Source organism: Mirounga angustirostris, unplaced genomic scaffold (genome assembly GCF_029215605.1).
Source record: "Mirounga angustirostris isolate CCGP_5_RB_7025 unplaced genomic scaffold, mMirAng1.0.hap1 SCAF_9, whole genome shotgun sequence".
NCBI classification, from domain to species: domain Eukaryota; kingdom Metazoa; phylum Chordata; class Mammalia; order Carnivora; family Phocidae; genus Mirounga; species Mirounga angustirostris.
Window position 1 is genome coordinate 102,726,439 of NW_026991717.1, and position 25,898 is coordinate 102,752,336.

Sequence of the window (25,898 nt, forward strand, 5' to 3'; positions counted from 1 at the left end):
CCTGGGCTGACATAAAAGTTCACTACTCTGATGGAGGGACCACTCTGATGGAGAAACCATGTAAAGAGGCTCTGAGACTACAGGGGAAGGGGTCAGGTCCTGCTGCCTGCACAACCTGGTTGAACCTTCAGAATACTCCAGTCTAGCTGCCATCTGACTTTAACTGCATAAAAGATCCCACGAGAGGCCAGCAGAAGAATCATCCAGCTGAACCCCACAAGCCACCGAAAAGAGGGACAATCAAATGCCCTCAGTTTTGAGGCAGTTATGCAGCGTAGTTAATAATATAGGACAAACCTGTTAACTGTAAGACTCCAGATGAAAAGACAGTGAATGGGTTTCCTCCAAATAATTCATACAATAACCTGAAGAACTTTTACAGGGAAGCAAGCTTTCAATGCACTCAGTTTCTAGGTTAGTGAACAGCATTTTTATTCTCGATCAAAAAACTCATCAAAAAGTGGGATTCTCTCTGTCCTGGTCCTCACCAGTGCCTGTGGTTTCTTCTCGCTTTTTCTCAACTCCTCTGAGTCAGAGCTAGAACTGTCCCAGAGAAGCTGACCCCGGGCCTCTTGTTCACGGAGCCACATTTCCATTTTGCCAATTTTCCGGGGACAACAGTCATTCCTTGCTTGATGTTCCCCCAAATCTTCATTCTGTGAATTTCCTACACAAAATTTAAAGTTTAATTAATTCTTTTTCTCCTAACAGTGATTTGTTTGTTTATTAAGTGCCTAGATATTTATGAACACAGAATAATGTGCTTGGTATTCTTTTGAAATATATATATATATGTTGAAATATATATCATATATATTTACATATGAGTTCAACTTTATATATATATATATATATATAAATATAAAGCTCTGTAAGCATTAAAAGTGTTTTTCTTGTTATTTAAAATTCTTAAAAATCTTCTGAAAGTCACAAGAATAATACAATACATACCTATATATCCCAACTCATTGACAACATTTTGTCACAATATTGCTTTGATTTTATACACGCATGCATGCACTCATGCTTTTCAGCTGAGCTATTTGAGAATTAGTTGCAGTTACATCCCCTCCAAATATATCACCACAAATCTAACAGCAAGGGTGCTTTTCCTACTTAACTACAACTATTACACTTAGAAAATTTAACATTGATAAATTACTGTTTTCTAATATATGGTCCACATTCTAATATTCATAGTTGTCCCAATAATGCTCTTTATAGCTGCTTTTTGTTTGCCTGTTTGTGTTTTATTTTTTAGATCCAGGATCCAATCTAGGATTATGTATTGCATAATCTTCCCTATCTGTTTCTTTTCTTTTTTCTCTTCTTTCTCTCCCTCCTCTGCCCTCCTCCTTCTCTCTCTCCCTCATTCTCACTCTCGACCCCTCCCTTCCTCTTCCTCCAAACCCCCTTCATTGTCTTCTTCTTTTTCCCTAACACTGACATTCTTAAAGAATCCAGATCTGGGCGCCTGGGTGGCTCAGTCGTTAAGCATCTGCCTTCGGCTCAGGTCATGATCCCAGGGTCCTGGGATCGAGCCCCGCATTGGGCTCCCCGTTTGGCGGGAAGCCTGCTTCTCCCTCTTCCACTCCCCCTGCTTGTGTTCCCTCTCTTGCTGTGTCTCTCTCTGCCAAATAAATTAAAAAAAAAAAAAATCCAGATCAGTTGTTTTGCAGAATGGCCCTAAATTTGGGCTTGTCTGTTTCCTTGTGATTAGATTAAGGTTAAGCATTTTTGGCAAGAGTATTGCACGGGTGATGTTACCTAGTGCAATTTATTCAACAGCTACTATGTGCTAGGTGCATGATACACACTTTTCCTGACCTTCATATCCACTCTCACCTCATATAGAATCGCCTATGAAGCCTTTTAGAAACACAAATGTTTGGGCTGCACCCCAGACCTATAGAACTAGATAGCTCAAAGGATCATGCATTTTATTTTACTTTCTATACTTTCTAGAAGAGATTTAATCATTTATTTTTTGGCATAGGATATTATGTATGTATGTATGTAGCTTTTTATTTAAGCTGTACCCAGTGCCCTTTTAAAATGCACTTCAGGGGGCGCCTGGGTGGCTCAGTCAGTTAAGTGTCCAACTCTTGATTTCAGCTCAGGTCATGATCTTGGGGTCAAGGGATCAAGCCCCAGGTCGGGCTCCATGCTCAGTGGGGAGTCTGCTTGAGATTCTCTCTCTACCCCTCCCTGCCTGGCTCATGCTCTCTCTCTTTCTCCCCCTCAAATAAATAAATAAATAAAACTTAAAAAAAAATTTTTTTTAATGCACTTCAGAACAACAGGTGCTTTATTCAAGCAAGGCTGGCTTTTAACAAAGCAAAAGCAATGGCCACTTCCGAGCTAGGAAAATCATCCTGGGTCAAAACCCAGAATGTCCCCTCCATCTGGTTGAACCATCTGTAATGTTTGGATGTCATCTTAAGGATAATTGTTTATTAAACTTATGGCATATTTTATTTAAGCCCTTGATAGCTGATGTTGCACACTGTTACACTGCATACTGTTATATGAGGAAATCAAGCATCTCAATGCGAGCGTTTGTCCTTGTGATTCATTAATTTCCTTTCTGCCTCGGTGAGGGGCTACTTGAATGTTATTATAATTATTGTTATTGTCTATACATATAGTAGTGACCAAAAACCATAGTTAATTCATGTCTGCAGCCCCAATCTCTCTCCTGAGCTACAATACACTTTTGTTTGTTTTGACGCCTCCATTTTTGTCTCCCGGTGACATGTCACACTTGTCTTCTCTTTCTCTTTCAAACCCTCATTTTCTCCCAGTTACCCTAATTCAGCAAATTGCCCTAGCTTTGCCCCATTGTCTGCCTAGTTCTTCAAGAGTAACCTAAGAAACCTCCCGGTCTTCCTGCTCTCTCCACGAATCCACATGCGATCCATCACCGGGTTCTTCCAGTTCTATCTCCTAAATACCTCACATCCGGCTCCTTCCCTTCTGTCACCCTGCTCTCCTGGTCCAAGCACCATCTCTCACTTGCACTTCTGCTATGTCTTTATCACTTGTCTTCCCATGTCCTCTTGCATTCTCTTCCCATCCATCCTCCACAGGTAGACAGAGTGATGCTTAAAAATGTAAGCCTGATTGTGTGGCTCCCCTGACCTTTCAGTGGCTTCCCATTGATCTTAAACTCAAGTTCAAAGTCCTTATTTGACTCAACTTGCAAGACCCCGTGTGCTCTGCACCCCGCCTGTGCCTCCAGAACCATCTCTGACCGCTACCTGAATCTCTCTTTCCTACCCAGTGTCTAGAATCTGCCAGTTTCCTTCCCACTCAAGAGATTTTGCACATACTGTGACCATTAACAGTTCGGAATGTTCCAGCATCTTGGTCCTCACACGTACATGGATTCCTGTCCCTTTTGTCTGGCTACTTCCTGTGTTAGTCTAAATATCACTTCCTCATGGAAACCTGAGTCTCTCAGACCTCTCAACTGAGGTCTCCCAGTTACACTGTCATCGGACTTCTCCTTGTTCCTTGTCTGTACTATTGCAAAGCCAGGAACCACATCTATGAACAGATGAGTGAGCGAGTGAGCCATCAGAGAGTTTGGGGAGGCAAGAAGTATTGGTAACTGGGCTGGGAAAGACTTCACTCATCGGGGCCAGGGGGTGTAACCATCCCTGCTCCGCCAACGAGCCAAGAACCACCAGTGGCATCGTTCAGACTGGGAACAGCAATTTTCTGCGGACTAGAGGCAGGAGCTTTGAAACAGGAAGAGAATGTTTGTTAATGGTGGGTCTAATGCAATATTAATAACAGCTTAAGTACCACCCCGCTCTTGATGTTACGATAACGCAGGCCTAAAGTTAGTACGTGAAGCCAAATTCACACGGTCCATTTTATCCTTAGATCTCTCTTAAATCATTCATGAAGTATTATGTACAAGGTTTTGTATACATAGCATTAAAGTTTAAGAACTTCTCAGCTAGATGTCTTTTTACTTGTTACATTTTTATAAATCCCTGCTTGATTCTCTGGGGTTGCTAGACTTAAGGAAAAAGAAAAAGAAAAATACGTTGAAAAACCTAAATGGGTTTTGGGTGAGCAGAGCAGAGGAGAGTGCGTACACCTTCAAAATTAATTTGGGAAGAGAGAAAAGCAACAGAGACCAGTGGGGGGAAATAGGGAGTGATGTCAGGTAGTACAGGGATTCTCTAAAGTGTTAAAAATGTCTGATGGTTATGTATTTTATAATACATATATGTTTTAGCAAAATGTATCACCATTCCATCAAACCCATAATTTCACACTTATTTCATAGACAAGGCTGAATTTAAAACACACACACACACACTCAGGATACTTTAAAGAACAATACTAAGTGGATAATGGTGCCAGTGGCCGGATAAGACCAGAATTGTGAAGGTGACAATGTTTCAAAGGTGCCGCTTCCCCTGAAGTAGATAGTGATTTTTACTATCCATCTTTCTTTCTTTCCATCTTTCTCAGTTCCATCTTTCTTCAGTTGCCTGTATTTCCATGCATGGGTTTGGCATTTTACATTTAGATGTGCTTTTACACATATTGGATTAATTTTTCCATAAACCCTACATGGTAGACAAGGCTTTATTCCTGTTTTACAGATGTGGAGACTGAGGTTCAGAGAGGTTAAGCAACTGGAGCTTAGCTATAATCTCTGTCTATATGTAGAATAAAGCTATCTAGAAAAATATATAGCTAATGTTTATTGAGAGGCTACTATGTACCAGGCACTGTTCTAGAAACAAAAAGCTCCCATGGAGTTTACATTTAGAAATGTATTTTTGGGGGCTCAGATGAAGAACTTTGATTTCAAGTTCACTGCTTTTTCTACCCACTACCCTATACTAGATCATGGCTTCTGGAAAAGGCAGGAGCCACATAAACGTGTTAAATCTCATGAAATTGTACACCCATAGAACAGTGTTCGCTTTGTGTAAGTTAGGAACAAGTGAGCCATCATATAAGTTATAAGTAATTTATTGTGTAAGTTATATGTAATTCTCATACAATTATACAAGTCATGTGTAATTCATTATATAAATAGATATGAAATGTATTTAAAGTGGGTGAATGTAAGGTATATGTAAAATTTCATTTTAAAGAGGCAGCAGAAAACAAAGCGACTTTTATCTTATAAGAGACCAAAACTCTCATCCCACCTTCCCAAGAGGGAACAAAAATGGGCAAATACAGCATTAAATAAGAGGAGGTGGGTACAGCAGAATCTTAACGACCAGAATTGGACTAGCAGAAAGCTCCTGTAAATCTATGATCTTGACTTTGCCCCACTTTCAGGAGAAAGCAAAACAAACCGCTTTTAGTAGACAGAGAAAGCAAAGATGCTACCTGGGAATAAGGAAAAAGGAATCATTGCTCGAGCACATGCCTATCGCGGTGGTGAAATCAGTGGGCTTGGTAGAGGGGCGGCCAAGGTTGAGGAATCACCCCCCTCTATTTGCAGACTTTGCCAAGGTTGTCCTGGACAGAGCTCCAAATCCCTGGATTCCTGATGAGGGTATAGGAGGGGGTGGGGATGGTGGAGTGAGCCTTTGGAGTCAGAAAGACCTGGCCTTGAACTCTGGCTCTGTCACATGAGAGCTAGCACTAACTCCTTCACAACAAGGAGTTGCAACAAGCAAGCACTCAACAAACCTTAACTAGAGGGGTGCCTGGGTGGTTCAGTCAGTTAAAGTGTCCGACTCTTGGTTTCGGTCAGGTCATGATCTTAGCGTTGTGAGATCAAGTTCGAAGTCTGGCTGCACACTCAGCAAGGAGTCTTCTTGAGATTTTTCTCTCCCTCTCCTTTTGCCCCTCCCCCCACTCCCGTGCTTTCTTCCTCTCTCTAAAATCAATCAATCAATCAATTTTTAAACCTTGATTAGAACAAAATGAAGCAGCTGTAAAAAGCATCAGGAATGCAGAGAAACCCTCTTCTCTGTGCCACCATCTTTCCTGGGCCCCTCCAGATCTGGGGCATCTTCCAAAGATTTTACCAATGTTGGTTTCTCTTGGCTTGCCCTCAAGCAATGACTCTAAGTATCTAACTTAAGCTGAGACACTTTTTGGGGTTGTTTTGGCAATAGGTTCTAAACTGTAGAAGTTGTTTATCTCTGTGCCTACATAGCATATTTCATTCTGGCACTGGGAGTATAGGTTAAATAGATTCCCCAAGTAGATGTTCAATTATTCAGCCTCTTCTTATTTAATTAACTTATTGATTAAGCATCCTGTTCTTCTGAGCAGGAGCAGTGTCTCTTTCAGCTGGCAACTTGGCATCTGAGACGCTCAGGACTTCCAGAGACATGGCATTTCTGCAGATCTCTCCGTGGTCAGTCCTGCTGTTGTGGGGATTCGGATCCCAGCACGGCAAGCTGTGTGCATGACCAATATTATATATTCAAAGGGTGGGTTTGCCCTGGGGGAATATGGACTGGGCAAACTTAATGGGGCTGCAACTGGTGGAACCACACAGCACAGAGGCTATGAACAGGATGTCTGTTGGAAATCACTGAGTAGTCTGGCCTGGTTGGAGGTGAAGTCGGGCACAAGAATGGCAGCAGAGACAGCCACAAGGGTAGGCAACAAGTAGATCCTAAAGGCTTAGAGTACCAGGATCCTAAAGGCTTAGAGTACCAGGATAAATTTTTATTTACTTATTATTTTTTAGAGGGGGGAGGGGCAGAAGGAGAGGGAGAGAGAGAAGCTAAAGCAGGCTCCATGCCCAGTGTGGGAGCCCTATGCAGGGCTCCATCTCACGACCCTGAGATCATGACCTGAGCTGAAATCAAGAGTCAGATGCTCAACTGAGTGAACCACCCAGGTGCCCCCAGGGTAAAGAGTTTAGATTGTCCTCAGGCTGATGGAGGCTCACTGAGGATTTTTTTTTTTTTTTTTAAGATTTTGTTTATTTGAGAGAGAGAGCAAGAGAGACAGCATGAGCAGGGGGAGGGACAGAGGGAGAAGCAGACTCCCCACCGAGCAGGGAGCCCAACGTGGGGCTCCATCCCAAGACCCTGGGATCATGACCTAAGCCAAAGGCAGACGCTTAACAGACTGAGCCACCCAGGCACCCCTCACTGAGGATTTTTTTTAAGCAAGAGAATGATATGGTCAGATTGGCATTTTATAAGATTACTCGGCTATTAGCTCTGTGCTTCTAAAACGATCGTGCGTGAGAATCACCTTGGCATCTTGATAAAATGCATACCCTGATTCAGTAGGTCCAGAGTGTGGCCTGAAATTCTGCATTTCTAATAAACTCCCAGGTGATGCAGATGCTGCTGGTCTGTGGCCAATACTTTGATTACCAAGTAGAGCCACGGTTCTTAAACTTTAGGGGTATCAGAATCACCTAAGGGGGTGTTAAACCCAGTTGGCTGGCCTCTGCCCCTACATTTTCTGATTTAATCACTCTGCCTGGGACCCAGCCACTCCGTGGGGTGATGCTGGTGCTGGTGGCCTGGGGACAGTCCCGAGAACCATCAGGACAGAGGGTTGATGGAAGAAGGGCAAGACTTGAGGGAGGAACACAGTCAGGAGGCTGGAGCCACAGCCTGGTATGACACGATGCCCTGCGGGTGGCACTGGGAATGTGGAAAGGTACGAGTTCCGTGCCAGGTGGCATGACAGGACTTCGTGACTGACCAGCTGCAAGGAGGGGGAGGAGAAGGACTGGCAAGGCCTCAGGTCTCTGGCCTGAGAGCGTGGAGGGCTCACCCACTCCTGTAGATGCAGCAGGAGCAAGCCTGGGGTGGGCCGTGATGCTGGCTTCAGTTTTAGACAGTTGGGATGAGCCTCGGAGGGCTGGCGGGGGAGAAGCGGGGTAGGGGCAGGTGTCCGCAGAGGGCAGCAGACTGACTGATACCGGTTTGCTATTTAATAGAAGTCCACGTGCTTCATTCTCTTTAACCACAAGCTGAGGCTCTTTTGCCTCTCCTCTTCCTAGGGATGGAGCAGGCATGGCCAGAATGCCCGCGAAGCCCGGGAAACCTCTAAAAAGAGACATCTTCCTACAGTGTTTGAGCTTCTGTCTTTTCCTCACAGCCGCCCCCAATTATATGACAGTATGATCCCTACTTTCCAGGAAGTACATTATCAGCAGAAACCCAAGGCTACTTGCTGTCCCTCCTCCCCCTCCCCCCACCGGAAGTTTATTTGATGAAATTTTAAAAACACTTGAAATATTTTATTCTGCTAAAAAAATTTGTATGACTGACCTGGACTTCTTCTGTTCAAGTTTTCATCCGGCAACAAGGTTGGAAGATCCCTGTCATGTCTTGGGATGCTTTGAAGGATTTTCTTGGCTTTATGGTCCCTCGGTTTTTGCTTATTAATTCTTGCCTCCCTGTGAAGACTTTTCTTCTGAAAATGATCAGCTATAATGGATTAGTGTTCTCCCCCCTGAGCTCCTGTCACCAGAATAGGTCACCAGATCAGCCACTCTGCAAGTTGTGTGCTTATGTGTATTCTGGTCCCCTAACCAGAACACAGTTTTCTTTTTCCTATTAGAAGGTACAGAAACTTTCTCTAGGCACAGGCTTGTTAGGAGAGAGGAGAGTATGCCCACAGTCTCAAAAAGGCATGGCTTGATTTAAGAGGAGGACCTTTGTAAAAACATTTGTTGGTAGGCCACCGATATACTTGGGATTGCAGAAGACGGTGGCTTTAGGCTTAAATTCCAGAGTGAGGAATGGAATATGACAATTGCAGGAGACATGACTGTAAAGGGGTTTGTTATAAGAGATGGTTCTTGTAGGATAATCCCATGGTGTGCATTATGGAGGATGCCTAGGTATCAAAATAAAGACCCACTCACCCCCCTCTATTCTCCTAAACCGAGACAAGTGATCTAACCTCATTTTCCTGCTGGAGCCAGAATGTCATGGGAGCAATTTGTGAAGAGGAAAAAAAAAAAAAAGGAAAGCAAGAACAGAGAGACTTGGGACACAGATACATCCTTATGATTGAAAACAAAGAAAAGGCTCAACAGGGTCAGTGGCAGAAGGGATCTTGCTGATGTTTCCCAATTCCAGTAGTTGAGGCTTCGGTGCCAATGACCAAATTTAAAATGCTAAGTAAAGCCTGGGGACAGATGCTAAACCATTCAAGTGCGAGGGCAGTGATGATGTGGAGTAAACGTGGTAAATATGACACTCCTCTTCTCTCTTCTCATACTTACCTCTTGTCTGTTACGGTTCATTTCCAGCATTCACATCTTATGTAAATATTGTCTTCTCCCGGGAGTATACCCTGAAGTTTGCATCTTCTTTTCAAGTTCCAGCTGTGAAAGATGACACACTCGTTAGAATGGGGTAATTTGTTACTGACTCTGCAATCCACAACTTGCCATTTTTTGGGGGAGGGGAACAGAGTGAGATCTTAATCAGCCATCAGTTATAATCCATTGAGATCTCTTGTGATGTCAAAGGTGGATTGTTGTAGCTCCCCACTGAGTCCTTTGTGTAGCTCTCTGTGAATGGAGCTTTGCTGTGCGTATAACTTAGTTTCTAAGGCTCCTGTAGAGTTTTGCACACCTTAAATGGAACTATGTTTCCACATCTCATTTTGATGAACTATCGCTTACCCTGTCAATAGATGCTTATCACTATCTCCCCAGAAATGTGTTCTGGTTGGGTAAGACTGGCCTCTTTCTTCCTGCCTCTTCTGCCATTGTCTGGCCATGACATTGGAGGGGAGCCGCTGCATGGTTAAATGGAACCCATTTCTATAGCCTGTACTCCCATATGCCAATATAAGCCCTGGTATATTAGGAAGTTGATTATTTGTGACTTTGGCGATCTCCCCTGGTGCATCATAAACCCCAGGGGGACAGTGCAGACAGTTATTAAGGGCAACCAGGGGTGAAAACACCCTTGTTCGCCCCTTGCTGTGGCCAGGAGAGGGAAGGGATACGGCAGCCAGATGTGCTCAGTGATACCTTTTTGCCGCCCTGTGGACAGGGACTGTGTTGGCTGCTGCGAGCCTCCCGAGGGGACCATCTCTACAGTTCCGCCAGCAGTGCACACCTGGCCTTGACCTCTTCTACCAAATCAGCCAGGTGTGCAGCCGAGCTGCCTCCAAAAGGAAGCAGGAGTGGAAAGTGCTGAAAGTTTACTACCTCCCAGTTTTCATGTCTACACGAGGGGCATTTTCTCAGCAGAAGCTGACAAATGAATAAAAGGGAAAAGCTCTTCAGAAGACCTTTCCCAAGGGTTCCTTTTTGGGGAGGTGATGGTAAGTAAGTCAGGAACACCTCGTAGAAATGGTTTCTCCTGAAAACTGAGACTGAGGAGAAAGGTTTAACCGGAGGAGAAGAATAAAAAGAAAGAATTATGCCAGATTTTTCATAAATTTGAGCACTTCTAGAATTACCAATGTCCGAGTAAAATTCCTCTCTCTTATCTGCATCTCCCTGTTTTCACCAGGAAGTGGAGAAGGGCCCAGAGTTTACCTCAGAGATGAGAGTCGTTGCCAGCTGGAGGCAGGCCCAGGAGAGAATGGATAGCTCTGGAAGGTCCTAACGCTGAGTGACTTCATAGTCACATTTGTCTTTGAAGTCTTCTGTGCAAGGAGGATATGAAAAGGAGAGCCCACCCCCCCGCCCCGTTACCCACCCCCTCCAGTGAGTGCTGCAGTTCACCTTTGCTTTGTGAGTCCTTCTGGCTTCTTGCTGGCTCAGGAGCGTTTCAGAAGTAATTACTTGTGGCAGGTCAATGGGTTCAAGCTTCTAGAAGTCCAACATTTAGAGCATTCAGCATTCCTCATGCCATGAGATGATGAAACATAAAAGCCAGACATTAAACTATCTTAATACTTTGCAAAAGCAGCACTTATTCCTGAGAGCGCATAGGGAAGGCGATTTCAACAGGACTGCGGTCGTATCTGTGCAAAAGACTTTTCAACTCATCTGGGTTCTTTATTGTTCTATTGCATTGCTGCCAGGGACTTATTGATCTAAATATTGGTCAGAGAGTCCAAACACTAAGAATCCTTTTCTGCCTGCATCGACGGACCAAGTCCAAAGTTATCAGACAACAAGGGGCTTGGAGTATTCGAGATGAAAGAGGCACCAGGCGTTTGTTTTATTCATTCCTTAACCATCCAGTGGACTCTTCCAGTCCTTAGGGAAGTGACCTGTATTAAGCTCTCCAGAGAAGCTCCCTCAGTCTCCTCCATAATAATCACTGGCACCCAGGCGGAGTATTTAAAATGAAAGTGCAGTGGGCTTACAAATCTTAGATGTGGTTTTTTTGTTTTGTTTTGTTTGCCTTTTTTTTTTTTTTTTTCCTAGCAGGGGCTTGTCTTTATGGGGGAGATCATGTTAGAGTTTCAAAGGGTCATTAAGACTAGGAAGCCAATGATGAACCAGTGGATCTGCCTTTAATCCTACTACTTGCCTCGGATGACTTAATGCTCTGGAAGTGGTCGAGCAGGCCTGGGAGACAAACGTGGGTCTCTCCACACTGATGTGCGGGCAGGGACCTTGGAGGGCTGTAGAATTTATCTGTTCACTCAGTGAGTACATACTGGACAACTAGTGCATGCCAGGCATGAGAGTGCAGTGGTCAACAAACATGGTCCCTATGGAGCTTATAATTGGTGGGGGAACAAATACATTTTTCTTGTATGATTATTCATTAATAATTACCAACTGTGATCAGTGCTTTGAAGAAAAAGTCTACAGGGCAGGGCGATGACAGTATATAACCAGAGAACTCCACCTTGGGAATGGAGGGTGTTATGAATTGAATTGTGCCCCCCACCCCAATTCATATGTTGAGGTCTTAACCCCCATAATCATAATCTCAGAATGTGACCTTATTTGGAAATAGGGTCCTTGCAGATGTAATTAGTTAAAGATGAGGTCATACTGGCGCAGGGTGACTCTTAATCCAGTATGTCTGGTGTCCTCATTAAAAAAGGGAAATTTGTATGCACACAGGGACAACACCATGTGAAGATGAAGGCAGAGGTCGGGGTGATGCTTCTACAAGCCGAGGAGTGACAAAGATTGCCATGAAACCACTGGAAGTTAAGAGAGAGACGTGGAACAGATCCTTCTGCTCAGCTCTCAGAAGGAACCAACCCTGCAAACACTTTGATCCTGGACTTCCTGCATCCAGGACTGTGAGATGATACATTTCTATTGTTTTAAGCCCCACAGTTTGTTGTACTTTGTTACAGCAGCCCTAGAAAATTAATGCAAGGGGGGAAGGAGCAAGGGGGCAGTCCAAGAAAGTTTCCTGAGGAAGTAATTTCCAGCCGAAGTTGGACATTTAGGAAATTTTAGGGGACTAAGGTGTTCCAGGTAGAGGGAACAACATGCACAAACACCCCGAGGTAGGAAAGAGCAGGATCCGTTGAGGGAACTGCAGGAAGTCAGTTGACTGCAGTTCAGAGTAAAGGGAAGAAATGCTCAAAAGAGGCTGGAGAGGTAGGTAGTAGGCAGGGGCCAGGTCTTACAGGGCCTGATGAAGCTTCTAAAGATGTTGGTCTTCTTAAGAGCAATGGGCAGCCATTGGCATATATCAAGCAAAATAGTGACATGATTACATTTGCTTTTAAAAAATGATCACTCCAGCTGCACTGTGGAAGGGCGTGGGGGGCAGTTAGGAGGACAACGGTGATGGGCTCAGGGCTCATGGAGGAAATCAGTGGGCTCTACAAATATTTAAAACTGACCAAACAAGATTTGTTATAGATGGTGAGGAACAGTGAAGGGTCCAAATGGCCTCCAAATACAAAGGATGGATAGTGTTATCATTCACTGAGATGGGAACCCTAGGGAAGGCCAGATGTGAATGAGATATAACAGGAGGATACAAATTCAGTTTAGAGCAGGTTGAGTTTGAGATGCCTTTGAGGCATACCAGTGTAGATGTTGAGTAGATAATGAGATATACAGGCATGGAGCTCACAGGAGAGGTCTATGCTAGAGACGCATATTTGGGGATCATCCCTGAGTAGAGAATAACTGAAACCATAGTCATGGGTAAGACCATCTTGACCGTAAGGTCAAGAGTGAGAAGAGCAGAGCCAAGGACTGAAGACTTGAGGAGCTCCAACCTGAGAAGCTGGTGGATGGGGACAAGCTGGCCAAGGACACAGAGAAGAGATGGCTCGAGAAGTAGGAGGAAAATGAGGAGGACACCACACTGCAGCAAACAGTGTGAGCACCACTCCCACCTTAGTCCAACGCTAAAGGCAAATGATGATTTATTTTGAAATTATTTTTCATTTTAGTCTGATTGGTTGCATTATCAAGGGGTAGACCTGGAAGCCAGCTTTCAAGGTGACCAGAGTGAAAAGAGAGAGGAAGGAGACAGGGAAATGGATGCTGAGCAGCCAGCACTCATGGTGAGCATGACCTGTGCCTCCTGCTACTTCTCTGTAGAACAATTCCCTGGTCTCTGGGCTTGGGCCTGAGCTGTTCTAGGGAGAACAACCCGCATTCCTTTCTGCTGGCACAGCCCAAAGCTCACCTGGCAAGGACACAAACGAGGGCAAAGCATTTGGAGACAGGGAGGAGAGACAAATAATCTTTAGTTGAGACGTGTGCCTCTGCCAGACAATTTGCATTTGTGGTAGAAAGTGGTTCCCTGTTCCATTCTCACCTCAGGTGGAGAAAGTGGGGCTTTTAGCATAAGAACTGCCCAAGGATGTCATGAGAGGTGAGGAGGATTAGTAAGAGAGAGGTTTATCTGGCTCTCTTCTCTGCTGGGCCAATGGGACCTACTGGCATAAGAGGTAGCAGCCGATCAGATCAGAACCTGCGGGGAATGGAGACCAAGAGGAAAGAGCTATCCAGGCACCTGTGGGAAGAAGAATTAGCAGTGACCGAAGGGAGTATTCAGGGCCTGAGGGGAGGACAAGGCAGTGTTTGTGCCATTTCCTGGACTTGGTTCAGGATCTAGTTCTTTCTGGTGATGAGGCTCAGGAGCCTTTACAGTTGCCCTTGTCTGTCAGTCCCAAGGTCACAATATGTCATCTGGTTCAATCCTCCCATGAACCCTGTGGGTAATTATGATGATCTCCCCATTGTCGAGAGGTTAATAACTTGTCCAAGGCTTCACAGCTAGAAAATGGCAACTTTAGAATTCAAACTCAGGTTTGAATCCAGTTCCAAATCCCATGCTCCTTCCTCTTCTACTTGTTCCTAAACCTGGTTTATCATCAGAATCTCCTGAAATTAAACACAGAGACACACAGACACACACACAGACACACACACACACACACACACACACACCAAAAAACCTGGGCTATTCACTGGGGATTGTGATTCAACAGGTCTAGAATATGTCCTGGGAATGAATATACGTATTATATATATAAATAATAAACTTTAATTTTTAGGGCAGATTTAGGTTCATAGCAAAACTGGAAAGTACAGGGAGTTCCCAGATACTCCCTGCCCCCACATATGCACAACCTCTTCCACGATCAACATCCCTCACCAGAGCGGTACGTCTGTTACAATTGATAAACCTACATTCACACGTCATTATCATTGAAAGTCCATAGTTTAAAGTTCACTCTTGGTGTTGTACAGCCATTGGATTTGGACAAATGTATAATGACATGTAACCACTGACGTAATCCTACAGAATAGTTTCATTGCCCTAAAAATCCTTTGTGTTTTGTCCATTCATCTCTCCCTTCCTCCTCTTTTTTTTTTTTTTTAAGATTTTTTTTAAATTTATTCATTTGAGAGAGAATGAGATAGAAAGAGCATGAGAGGGAGGAGGGTCAGAGGGAGAAGCAGACTCCCTGCCGAGCAGGGAGCCTGATGCGGGACTCGATCCCGGGACTCCAGGATCATGACCTGAGCCGAAGGCAGTCGCTTAACCAATTGAGCCACCCAGGCGCCCTCTCCCTTCCTCCTCTTATCCCCTGGCAACCACTGATCTTTTTACCGTCTCTGTTGTTTTGCCTTTTCTGAAATGTCAGTATTTTTGGAATCATACAGTATATAGCCTTTTCAGATTGGCCTCTTTCACTTAACAATACACATTTAAATTTTCTCCATATAAGGGCACCTGGGTGGCTCAGTCGGTTAAGTCTCCAACTCTTGATTTCAGCTCAGGTCATGATCTCAGGGTTGTGAGATCGAGCCCCATGTTGGGCTCCATGCTCAGCACGGAGTCTGCTTCTCTGTCTCTCTCTTGGCCTCTTACCCTGCTCATTCTTTTTTTCTCTCTCTCTCTCAAATAAATAAGTCAGTCTTTAAATTTTCTCCATATCTCCATCATAGCTTGGGAGTTAATTTCTTTTAGTGATGAATAATATTCCATTATATGGATGTACCACAGTTTCTTCATCCATACATCTCCTTAAGGACTTCTTGGTTACATCCAAATTTTGGAAATTATGAATAAAGCTGCCATACTCATCCCTGTGCAGGTTTTTGTGTGGACATCTGTTTTCAATTCATTTGGGCAAATACTAAGGCTCACAATTGCTGGGTTGTATGGGAGGAGTATGTTTAGTTTTATAAGAAGTTCCTGCTGCTCCACATCCTTGCCAACATTTGGTGTTGTCAGTGTTCTGGATTTTGGCTATTCTAATACGTGTATAGTGGTATCTCATTGTTGTTTTAATTTGCATTTCCCCGATGACATATGATGTTGAACGTATTTTCATATGCTTACTTGCCCTCTTTTATCTTCTCTACTTGCCTTCTTATTCTATTGACAATGTCAAGGGCAGAGCAGAAGGTTTGAATTTCATTGAAGTCCAGCTTCTCAGTCGTTTCTTTGGAATATATCCCCGGGGGATTCTGATGATTTTCTAGGCTGGGGTCCACTGGCTCCCATAGTGCCTCAGGTGAACACAGGAACTACATCAGGGTAGACCGCAGAGGATTTGTTTGTGGTGCATTATTGAAAAATTGAATCTGAAGACCCCAGCTATTTGAATATTTTCAGCTTTTCAAAACAATCTCTCCATAAATTCTTAGGGCCAACTTTTTCTTTGAAAATATAAATATATATTTCTCTATTTTCAGCCTCATTGTATTTAAACCCATAATTCTGATACGAGTTAAAGAGTAGGTGTCTTTAAGAACTCCTCCAGGCAATTACTTTCTTCCTGGCCTTTGAAAAGAACTAAGAATCACACTATTCCTCCACAAAGGGCACTAGATGGCAGCAACTAACATTGCAAATAGGATCCCTCCCATAAGTATTTGCACTTGGCCTGAGAAGCACTGCAGAAAAAACTGTTGGAAAATTAGCTTCTCTAAACAAAACAAGTCAAATGAAATTCCCCCAGAATTCTGGGTCCGTATCAACGTTCCTTTTTGTTGCTGGGGAAGCAAACTGCCTCACTTCATCATCTTCAGAGAGAATACAAGGGAAGGAATTACTGGAGAACTGGTATGGTATAATGACACCTTTTTTTATCTCATGTTATAAAAAATGTATTGTCTGTCTAAAGGTTTCTGGGTTATTTGGTTTCTCAAGTGAAACAAATGGTCAGGCTAATCAGTTGAAGTGTCAGCTGGGAAACTCCGAAATGGAGATTAAATCAAGCAGAAGTCACTGAGCTTGGTGACACACTAACCTGAGATGGTTCTTCCTGCATAGTAACAGGAAGAGAAAGATGGGCAGGAGAAGCTCAAAGAAATTGCAACATTTGTTTGGCACCATAACTTAAGAATGTATGTCCTTTAAGGTTCTCAGAAGAAGGTAAAGGTGTCCAGGGCAACCTGGAAGCAAGAAATCATGAGCCCAAGGAGGAATTTCTGGTCAAGGCATTACAATGAGTTCACACTTCAATAATTTTCTTTGCCCCAAATGAAAAATAAAACATAAAGCCAAAAAGATGTGGTTGGGCTTTAATACAAGATATATATCTCCATGGACCAGAAAACAAGCAGAAATACATACTTAGAGGAAGCTGATCCATAAGGCGTTTAGGGCTCCTGATGGCTGTGAGTTATTTCTTGAGATTAAAGGGGACCTAAAGATGCACCATGTAAGATGGCAAACTAGAGCCAGGATCACAGCTTGACATCAGAGACTGAGTTGTTCTCTACCTTTCTACCCAGTACAAGAGAGCTGCATCAAAATGTAAGTTGGAAGATTTGTTTTACAAGCATTATCAAAACGTTGAACATGAAGAATATTAAGCAGCCATAAAAAAGGATGAGATCTTGCCATTTGCTCCAACATGGACAGACCTAGAGAGTATAGTGTTAAGTGAAATAAGTCAGACTGCGAAAGACAAATACCATGATTTCACTCAAGATGTTCATAATAGGAGGGGAAAACCTCCACGATGTTATTTTGATGGTGAGCATTGACTTGCCTAGGGTATAGCCTCCAGTTACTCAAGCACTAATCTAGGTGTTGCTGTGACATTATTTTGTAGAGGTGATTAAAGTCCATAAGCATTTGACTTTTTTTTTTTTTTTAAGATTTTATTTATTTTGAGAGAGAGAGTGCACGCAAAGGTGGGGGGGCAGAGACAGAGGGAGAGAGAGAACCCCAAACAGACTCCATGTTGAGCATGGAGCCTGACTCGGGGCTCGAGCTCAGGAATCACTATCCGAGTCGAAATCAAGAGTTGGACACTTAACTGACTGGGTCACCCAGGCACCCTCATAATGATTTAAGTAAGGAAGATTATTTTAAGTAATTTGGGTGGACCTGATTCAATCAGTTAAAAGGTCTTAAGAGCAAAGCTGAGGCTCCCCTGAAGAACAGAGAATTCTACTTATGGACAGCAGCTGCAGCTCATGCCTTGCAGTTGCAGCCTGACCTCCCTGATGGCCTGCCCTGTGGATTTCAGACTTGCCCTGCCAGTCTCCGCAATCACGTAAGCCAATTCCTTGCAATATTACACACACACATATATATAATCTCCTTCTACTGGTTTTGTTTCTCTGGTTGAACACTGACTGATACGGGTACCTAGAAACAAACCTAAAAAAAACCTCACACAAAACCCCTGTGGAGAAATTATGAAACGTTATTAAAAGATCTAAAAGAAAATCAGAGTAAATTGAGATTTATGCAATGTGTGTGGTTTAGAAGACTCAGTATTATAAATGTGGTCAATTTTTCCCCAATTAATCTATGAATGCATTTCAATCAAAATGTTAGCAAGGTTTTTAATGGACTTGATAAAAAGCTCCAAACTTCACATGGAAGACCAAAGCATCATAAATAACAAAGATAATTCTGAAAAAGAAAAATAAAAGCACTTACTGTTTTAGATATTAAGACTTAAAGATACATAATTAAGACTGAGAAATTCCTATGGAGATACACAAATAAACCAATGCAACAGAAGAGAGAGCCTGAAAATAGACTCATGAAGCTCTGGAAACTGAATATGGGACCGAAGTAACTTTTTAAATCAATGGTCAAAGAAGGATGATTCCATAAAGAGTATTGGGACAATAGATTTTTTTTTTAAAGATTTTATTCATTTTTTTTTTAAAGATTTTATTTATTTATTTGACAGAGAGAATGAGAGAGAGAGCACATGAGAGGGGGGAGGGTCAGAGGGAGAAGCAGACTCCCTGCCGAGCAGGGAGCCTGATGCGGGACTCGATCCAGGGACTCTAGGATCATGACGTGAGCCGAAGGCAGTCGCTTAACCAACTGAGCCACCCAGGCGCCCAAAGATTTTATTCATTTATTTGACAGAGAGAGAGACAGCGAGAGAGGGAACACAAGCAGGGGGAGCGGGAGAGGGAGAAGCAGGCTTCCCGCGGAGCAGGGAGCCCGACGCGGGGCTCGATCCCAGGACCCTGGGATCATGACCTGAGCCAAAGGCAGACGCTTAATGACTGAGCCACCCAGGCTCCCCAGGACAATAGATTATTCAAATGAAAAAAAAGTAGTTAAATTCCAAATTCACATCTGCACACAAATGAATTTCAGATGGATTAAGGCCTAAATGTGAAAAGGTAAGTATTATAAATTTCAGAAAGAAGTAAAGAAGTGCTTGCGTGGCTCAGTTGTTTAAGCGTCTGCTTTCAGCTCAGGTCATGATCCCCGGGTCCTAGGATCGAGCCCCGAGTCGGGCTCCCTGCTCAGTGGGGAGACTATTTCTCTCTCTCCCTCCCCCTGCTTGTGTTCGTTCTCGCTTACACTCTCTCTCTCAAATAAATAATAAAATCTTTAAAAAAAAAAGAATTAAAGAAGAGTATCTTTATGACCTTGGGGAAAATAAAAATTTCTCAGACAAAATACAAGAAATACAAAACATAAAGACTAAGACTGAGAAATTTGACAGCATTTAAAGTGGAAATCTTTGTGTCCACACACACACAAACACACACGCGCGCACAAAATGAAAAGGCAAACCATAAATGGAGAAAAGATATTTGTAACACGTGTAACTAATGAAGGGCTAGATCTAAGATATATAAAGCACTCTCACAAATCACAAAGAAACAGATAATCGAAAATGGGCAAAGAGAAAAGATAAGGAAAGAGAATACATTTGTGACTAATTATATAATACTGAAAACAACGCAATAAAACCACCCAGGTTGGAACCGCCCTCCCTATCTCCCACCTGCAGGGCTTATACTCATCTTTCCCCCTCTGCATTCCTTCATTCAACATTTATTCAACTCATATTTATTGATCACCTATTATGTGCCAGATACTGTTCTAGACACTTAGATTCATTAGTGAAGACAACAGACAAAAATCTCTGCCTGTGGGAAAAATAATATTCTAGCACTGGCGGGGAGGTGATGAACAAAATACACAGTGAACATAATAGAAGTCAATAGCTTGGTGTGTTAGACGTCAGTGTTCTGAGGAAAAGAAAAGATAGTGGTGGTTCATGGGAACCAGGAGCGTCAGGGTAAGGTAACCAACTGTCACGTGTAACTAACTGTCACGAGGTTATCACTATAAGCCTGCAGGACGGTGAGATTTAAGAAAAGATTTAAGAAAATCTTGGGAGATGAAAGAGGAAGTCATCAGAGAAAATCACATTACATGGGGCCCTGGGGGTGGGGGCGGTTGACCATCTCCCCCTTAGGTGGACCGGAGATGGTTGGATGAGAAGGTGAATCAGTCCAGGAGGGACAGTGGTGATCAACTTTTCAACACGAGGTAGGCACGTTGGATTCAGAGTTCCCTGGCAGAGGCTCTCTGAATTCAGCAGCCCCGATCTGAAGAACTTTAGTTCATGACCTGCTCTTTACTTGAGGAGTAGATGTTTAGGAAGTGGAGAGTGCCAAATGTGCAACTCAAAGTATTTAGGATGCAATTAGATTTGGTTTAATAATTAAAAATACTTTTAGAATTTTCTTTGGCAGAGATTAGGCTATTAATTAGCATGTCATGGGAACCCAGCATTTATTATTTCTCTCAAAAACCCATTTGTGGTGGAAAATGTGCTGAGCCTCATTTGTGAAGATAATTATAGTTGATATCTTTGGGAGTGTCTGCCAAGTTCCCAGTGACTTCCCTCTTCTCTGGGAGCTGCTTCCAGAATTTATCGGGGTGGGGGAGGGGGGCTTCTCTGCCCACATTTCTACTGCATGAGCATATCCTCTGGTCATAGCTTATTGGAACAGAACTGGAATCATGAGCAAAGCTGAGCCAATAAGATCTTTCCTCCCAGGAATTTTGAATTGGAGCCAAGAGAGCCAGGCTGATCTGTCTGTCTGACTGGAACTATAAAATGTAAATTCAGGAACTGAGGGTGGCCATATTTCACCAAGTGGTCTTGAGGAGCAGAGAAAGTCGATTTGCAGGAAGAATAAAGCAAATGCACGGAGAAGAGCTTAGGGGAGACACAGAGAGGGTTGTGCCTTTCAGGTTCCGAGGAAAGCTGAAGCCCAACTGCTTCCCAGCTCTGGGGTTCAACAAACACTCCTACATCTTCGTAATCCATGACATTGGCAGCTAGTCAATTAGACTTACAATTCAGGGATGCTCTAGGTCTGCGATAGCAGGGAGAATGCATTTTGAATTTTGTTCCCACCAGCGATAATGGGGCTCATTGTCATTCATTCACCATTTATTCATAAGCTTTTTGGGGGGTACATGTTAAGTGTTAGTGACTGAAGATATAAGACAGAATAAGACATAGTCTTTGCACTCGAATGATTCATTTGTCTTGATTTTTAAGATGGTGGGTTAGGATGTGGGGATATAGTATTTGGTTCTGAAACACGAAAGTTCTCCTTGTGAGCTTGAACTGATCTGAGAATCAAAGCCTGACTTTAGCTGCTTTAGGGTTGATAGATATAAAACGTACTTTGTGAGCCACAGACTGCTACATGAATACTTTTCACTGGTTATAGTCCTATCTCCTGAGTTATTCGGCTTTCTGCCTCCACAGGAACACGTATTAAGCACATTCCTCTGAAGAGGTACATCTGATTTAGGAAGAAAACTAAGTTTTTAAATTGTCCAGTTTAGCTAGAGATTTGCTCAAAAGTTTTAAAACTATGTATCAATTCGATATAATTATACTTTATTTTTATTTAAATAAAAATGTTTTGAGATTTCCAATATTTTGGGGAAAATGCTTCTTTTGTGAACAAAAGATATAATAACTTCAAACAATGATTGTGAGCTTCTGGAGAAGACAGGTAAATAAAAACCAACTGAAACAGAAATACCTCCCAACAAATGAACTAAAATACCTCTGGGATTTGTCCAGATATCTGGGTGAATTGTGTAGCAGGTGGGATTTGGCTCCAATTCCTTTTTTTCTTTTTTTTTTTTCCAATTCCTTTTTTCAAATGTCAGTGATAGATCCTGCTCACAGGAGAGCCCAAACAACCCCTTCTCTTAGCTGATGCTCATTTTCAAGGATCCACTCAGATCTCTTTCCCTTTCTACGATGAAGAGTTCTTAGAATTTATAACTCTCTAGAGGGAGTTCATTAAATATTTATTAAGGTGAATGCATTTAAAGCTCTTGCTTTGCTGCCTTGGAATCCGATGTCCTCAATTTCAGCAACCAGTTAACATTTAGAACAATAGAAGGTTAGGGATAGAAGGTCCGTAGAGATCAATGATGCTGATAGTTAAGAGCATGGGCTTTGGAGATCTGGTGGATAGCTGACCTCCACTGTCCTTGGACAAGTTACTTAATTCTCTAAACCACATGTATTAAGCAAAGATAATACCTCCTTTCTCCTAGAGGCGTATGAAGATTAAATGATTGACACTGATCAAGTTGTGCAGAGTCTATCTGACTTGAAGTAGGTGCTAATTAAATAGTCCTAGCTGTTATGATTGTTATTATTGTTTGTTACAAGTGATTTCTCCACAGTCCTCTAGCTCATCAGTACCAGATGCAGGTCTTTTGAATCGCATGGGACCTGTGTCTTTGATACTATGTTTCCATTCTTTTGGTGGTGGTCTTAAAAGTGAAATCATTACAAAAGGAAATCCTAAAGAAATAAGGTCTTTGTAACTGACAGCATTCTCTTTAACAACATTCTCATTCTTACTAGCAATATCCCTCCTTTATTAGAGTTAAAAAGGGATGTTACCATGAAATCCAAGAAATTCCTTATGAAGCCTTTTAAATTCATCTTACTTGAAGTCTTCGGGGTGGATGACTTTTAATAATACTTGTTTCTCCATGTTCCAGTGGGATGTCAAAATACATGGCCCTGGGCACTTGAAGGATTGGGAGAGAAATAAAAACAAACCATAAACAAATTGACTATTAAATTAGACTAATCATTAGACTTTGTTAATACAATTTGGTACCTTTTTAGTTATATATATGTCTAACCTATATGTTGAATGTGGAGATGAAACACGTAAGGCAGAGACCCTACATGAATGCAAAGGATAAAATTTAGCCTAGACCCAGGATTTAATTTTTGCTTTCCTCATTTCTTCTCTGGATTCATACTGGATGGAATTTATATTGGATTTATATTATAATGGATTGGAAAAATAAAAAATGTATTGACTACAAATATTGTTCAAACATAGAATTTGGTCTGGAAAATAGAAACTCTTTTTAATTTCATGAAATTGCTCCAAAATAAATTTCGGAAATCAGAAAAAATTTATCTTTAAGAAATGAAAATAAATTCTCTTTTCAGATGAAATAGATGGATGGTAGGACAGATAGATGGGATAGATGGGTGGACAGATAGATGGGTAGGACAGATAGATGATTTTAAAAATGGAGCATGAGTTTGGACAGGAGTATGCAATATTTAGCACTGTATGTTCCCAATTAAATAATAGTCCCCCCAACTAGGGAAAGAAATTCCCACAAGTTGCCCTATAATACAACACATCAATATTCTTTCCTGATGAAGCAAGCTAGGGCTACAGAGTAAGCCTTGTTAGGAAACAGCTAGGACTCAAGAGGTCCATTATGGGTTTTATGTTTTAGCTTGATTACCCCGGGGTGGTAGGACTGCTACCATGATCAACGCTGCATGAAGGAAGTTTTGTCCTTCCTCTTAGTAATCCGGAAGCATTCTAATTTCTAGATTGTTGCAGAGACTATCCCACAGTTTCACTTTGCATTCTAAATGGAAAAATCCCTGTGTAATTATGTGTTTCTATCCTTACAACATTTGAACGACCACCTTAAAAACTTCACCATGTCTGTATTTTCTTTCAAGAGATGCCCGCACACTGAACAAGGCAGAAACAACAGCAATGACAAGAACAACAACAAAACCTTTTCAGTTAAGAAATGTAAGTATTTCTGGCAACACTTTCTTCAGCAGCCTGACTCCTCCTGATTTTTATGTTATGATTTGAGTGGTAACACCTCATTATTTAATTCGGTTCATCCAAAATGGCAGAGGCTGTGTCAGGCAGTTTTATTTTTATCCTTGATTTATAGGTGAAGGAAATTGATGCAGTAATTTTCCCAAATCATACAATTTGGCATTTGGTGGAGCTGAGTTAGAATACGGGTCTCTTAAAATTAGTGATCAGAATGTTCACCATCCATCCCTTTGTTATTTTTAATGTGATTTTGTCATTTCAAAAATAAGATTATTTTCCAGGTGGGACTTTAATGCATTAGAATCAGTTTTCACTATTCAGTTACCAGAATCTTAAAACTCTGGATACATGGTTTGAATAAAAAAAGGAACTCTTCAATGAAACTACAGGAAAATTCCCATTCACGTGCTTAGGAAGTTGGAGACATAAAAATAGGCCATATTCCCCGTCAAAGGTTGTCAGCTCTTCGGAAAATAGCCATGAGAATCAGTGTGGGTGAGAGATACCTGACACTGAAAGAGAATATAAGGCTTCCTGGCCAAGTTGACCAGTAATGGGAACTTTTTGTGTTATTGATCCAGAATATAAATAAAGAAAAAATTACATAGATACATACCTATGCATTATATACTTGTATTTCTCTTCCCAAGTTAGAATCACTGTTTAATTATCATTGTGGTTGTCATAAATATTTTATATGTCTTAAAAAACATCCCAGGATAATTTATAGCCACTTCAGGCTCAGAGCTTCCAACCCTAATGAGGGAAAATTCTCTTAGTTCTGCCGATGACAGAACTTAGTTCATAGTCTGCGTGAAGAATGTGGGGTTGGGGAGGGGTGACTCATCCTCTCATCTGTACTGCAATAAATCAGTTCTGTTTGGGGTGGTTTCCGAATTCACATTAGGATGAATTCACTCCTCACGTGTTGCTTTCAAAACAACAAAGCCTGATGCACTAAATGCTTCTGACGAGAATGACTGAAATTTAGAATCCAACTGAAACATATGATTGTCATCATTTATGCCATCTTATCTGTATAATTTCAATCGTCTGGCACAGCTAGGTATAAACACTGAGAGCACCGTAAACTAAGCTGAAACAAAATGGCTTTTTCCTTCTCGTGTGGATCGGTAAAGAGCCCTCCGCGCAGAGTCTACACAGCGGTTCGAGTGTGCCCGGAATACGCGACAAACACGCAGCCTCGAGTGGAAAGCCGGCCCCTTAGGTTTCAGCCGTTTGGAAACTTGCCGGTAGGATTACGGAGACAGACAGTCCAGTGCGTCCGTCGATAGCTTCGCTTGGCCGGACTGCGCACACCTCACGGCGCGTGCCCCCTACCTGCCGAGGGTCTTCCACGCCCGCGGAGAGGCGGCGGCCGCCTGCCCGGAGCTGTGTTCCCATCCCGCAGCCTTGCGAACACAAAGGAACGCTTTCCTTCCGGATTCTGGCCGAGCGCCAAGGCCACGGGGCTGGCGGAGGGGGCCCCTTCCTCTTCGTTTGGCGAGGTGCTGCTGTGGCCACCCGAGGGCGAGCCTTAGAACGGCTCGGGCCCATTTCGCAGCAAAGGTACTCAAGGCACAACCCGGGGGCAAGCGGTTCGGGGCCTTGAACTTGGCTCGTCCTCATTAAGGTCCGTCAGAATTTCACCGCGGCTCCCCGAAACGCTTCATGGCGTCTCTCTAGCTTTCTTTCACCGCACAGTAAACCGTCTGGCCGCTGCCTGGGAGGCTGGTTTCCGTGGAGATGTCCCTTCGGCTCCCGCTCGGCCCTTCCAGGCCCACAGAATCCAGTTCAACATTGACTTGGTTATGCTACTTTGTGAAAGGCTCAGTGGTAGGAACAGAAGCCACTGCCGATCGTCAAACAGATCTCTAACACCAGGAAGGCCATTACCAGGGATGGAGAGCAGAGGGTTAAAGCAGTCCTAAACTTGACCCTTCTATTGCACGCGCGCTTCAATACATCTTTGAGAACTACCAACTGAGAATAGCCAAATCACCTTCAGAGACGAGGGGATGCACGCTAATCATCATTTGTTAATCTTTGATTTTAATTGAAGCGATTCTTTTCCGAATAGGACAGGTAACGGCAGCGCGGCTAAAATAATTTTATGCTTCTTTCAATACATTGAATTGCCTTTGAAGGGGATTAATACATTACAGGAGGGCACGGA

General features: G+C 42.8%; 1 protein-coding gene across 1 annotated transcript; it reads right to left on the reverse strand.

The window, feature by feature from the left end:
* Positions 1-431: 431 nt before the first annotated feature.
* CCDC198 (coiled-coil domain containing 198) lies at positions 432-22,821 on the reverse strand. The gene is given in 6 exon segments (XM_045901795.2): positions 432-667; positions 3,984-4,030; positions 8,219-8,385; positions 9,203-9,304; positions 10,664-10,750; positions 22,557-22,821. Coding segments are annotated over 6 exon segments (711 nt in total). The 5' UTR covers positions 22,629-22,821.
* Between the last annotated feature and the right edge of the window lie 3,077 nt (positions 22,822-25,898).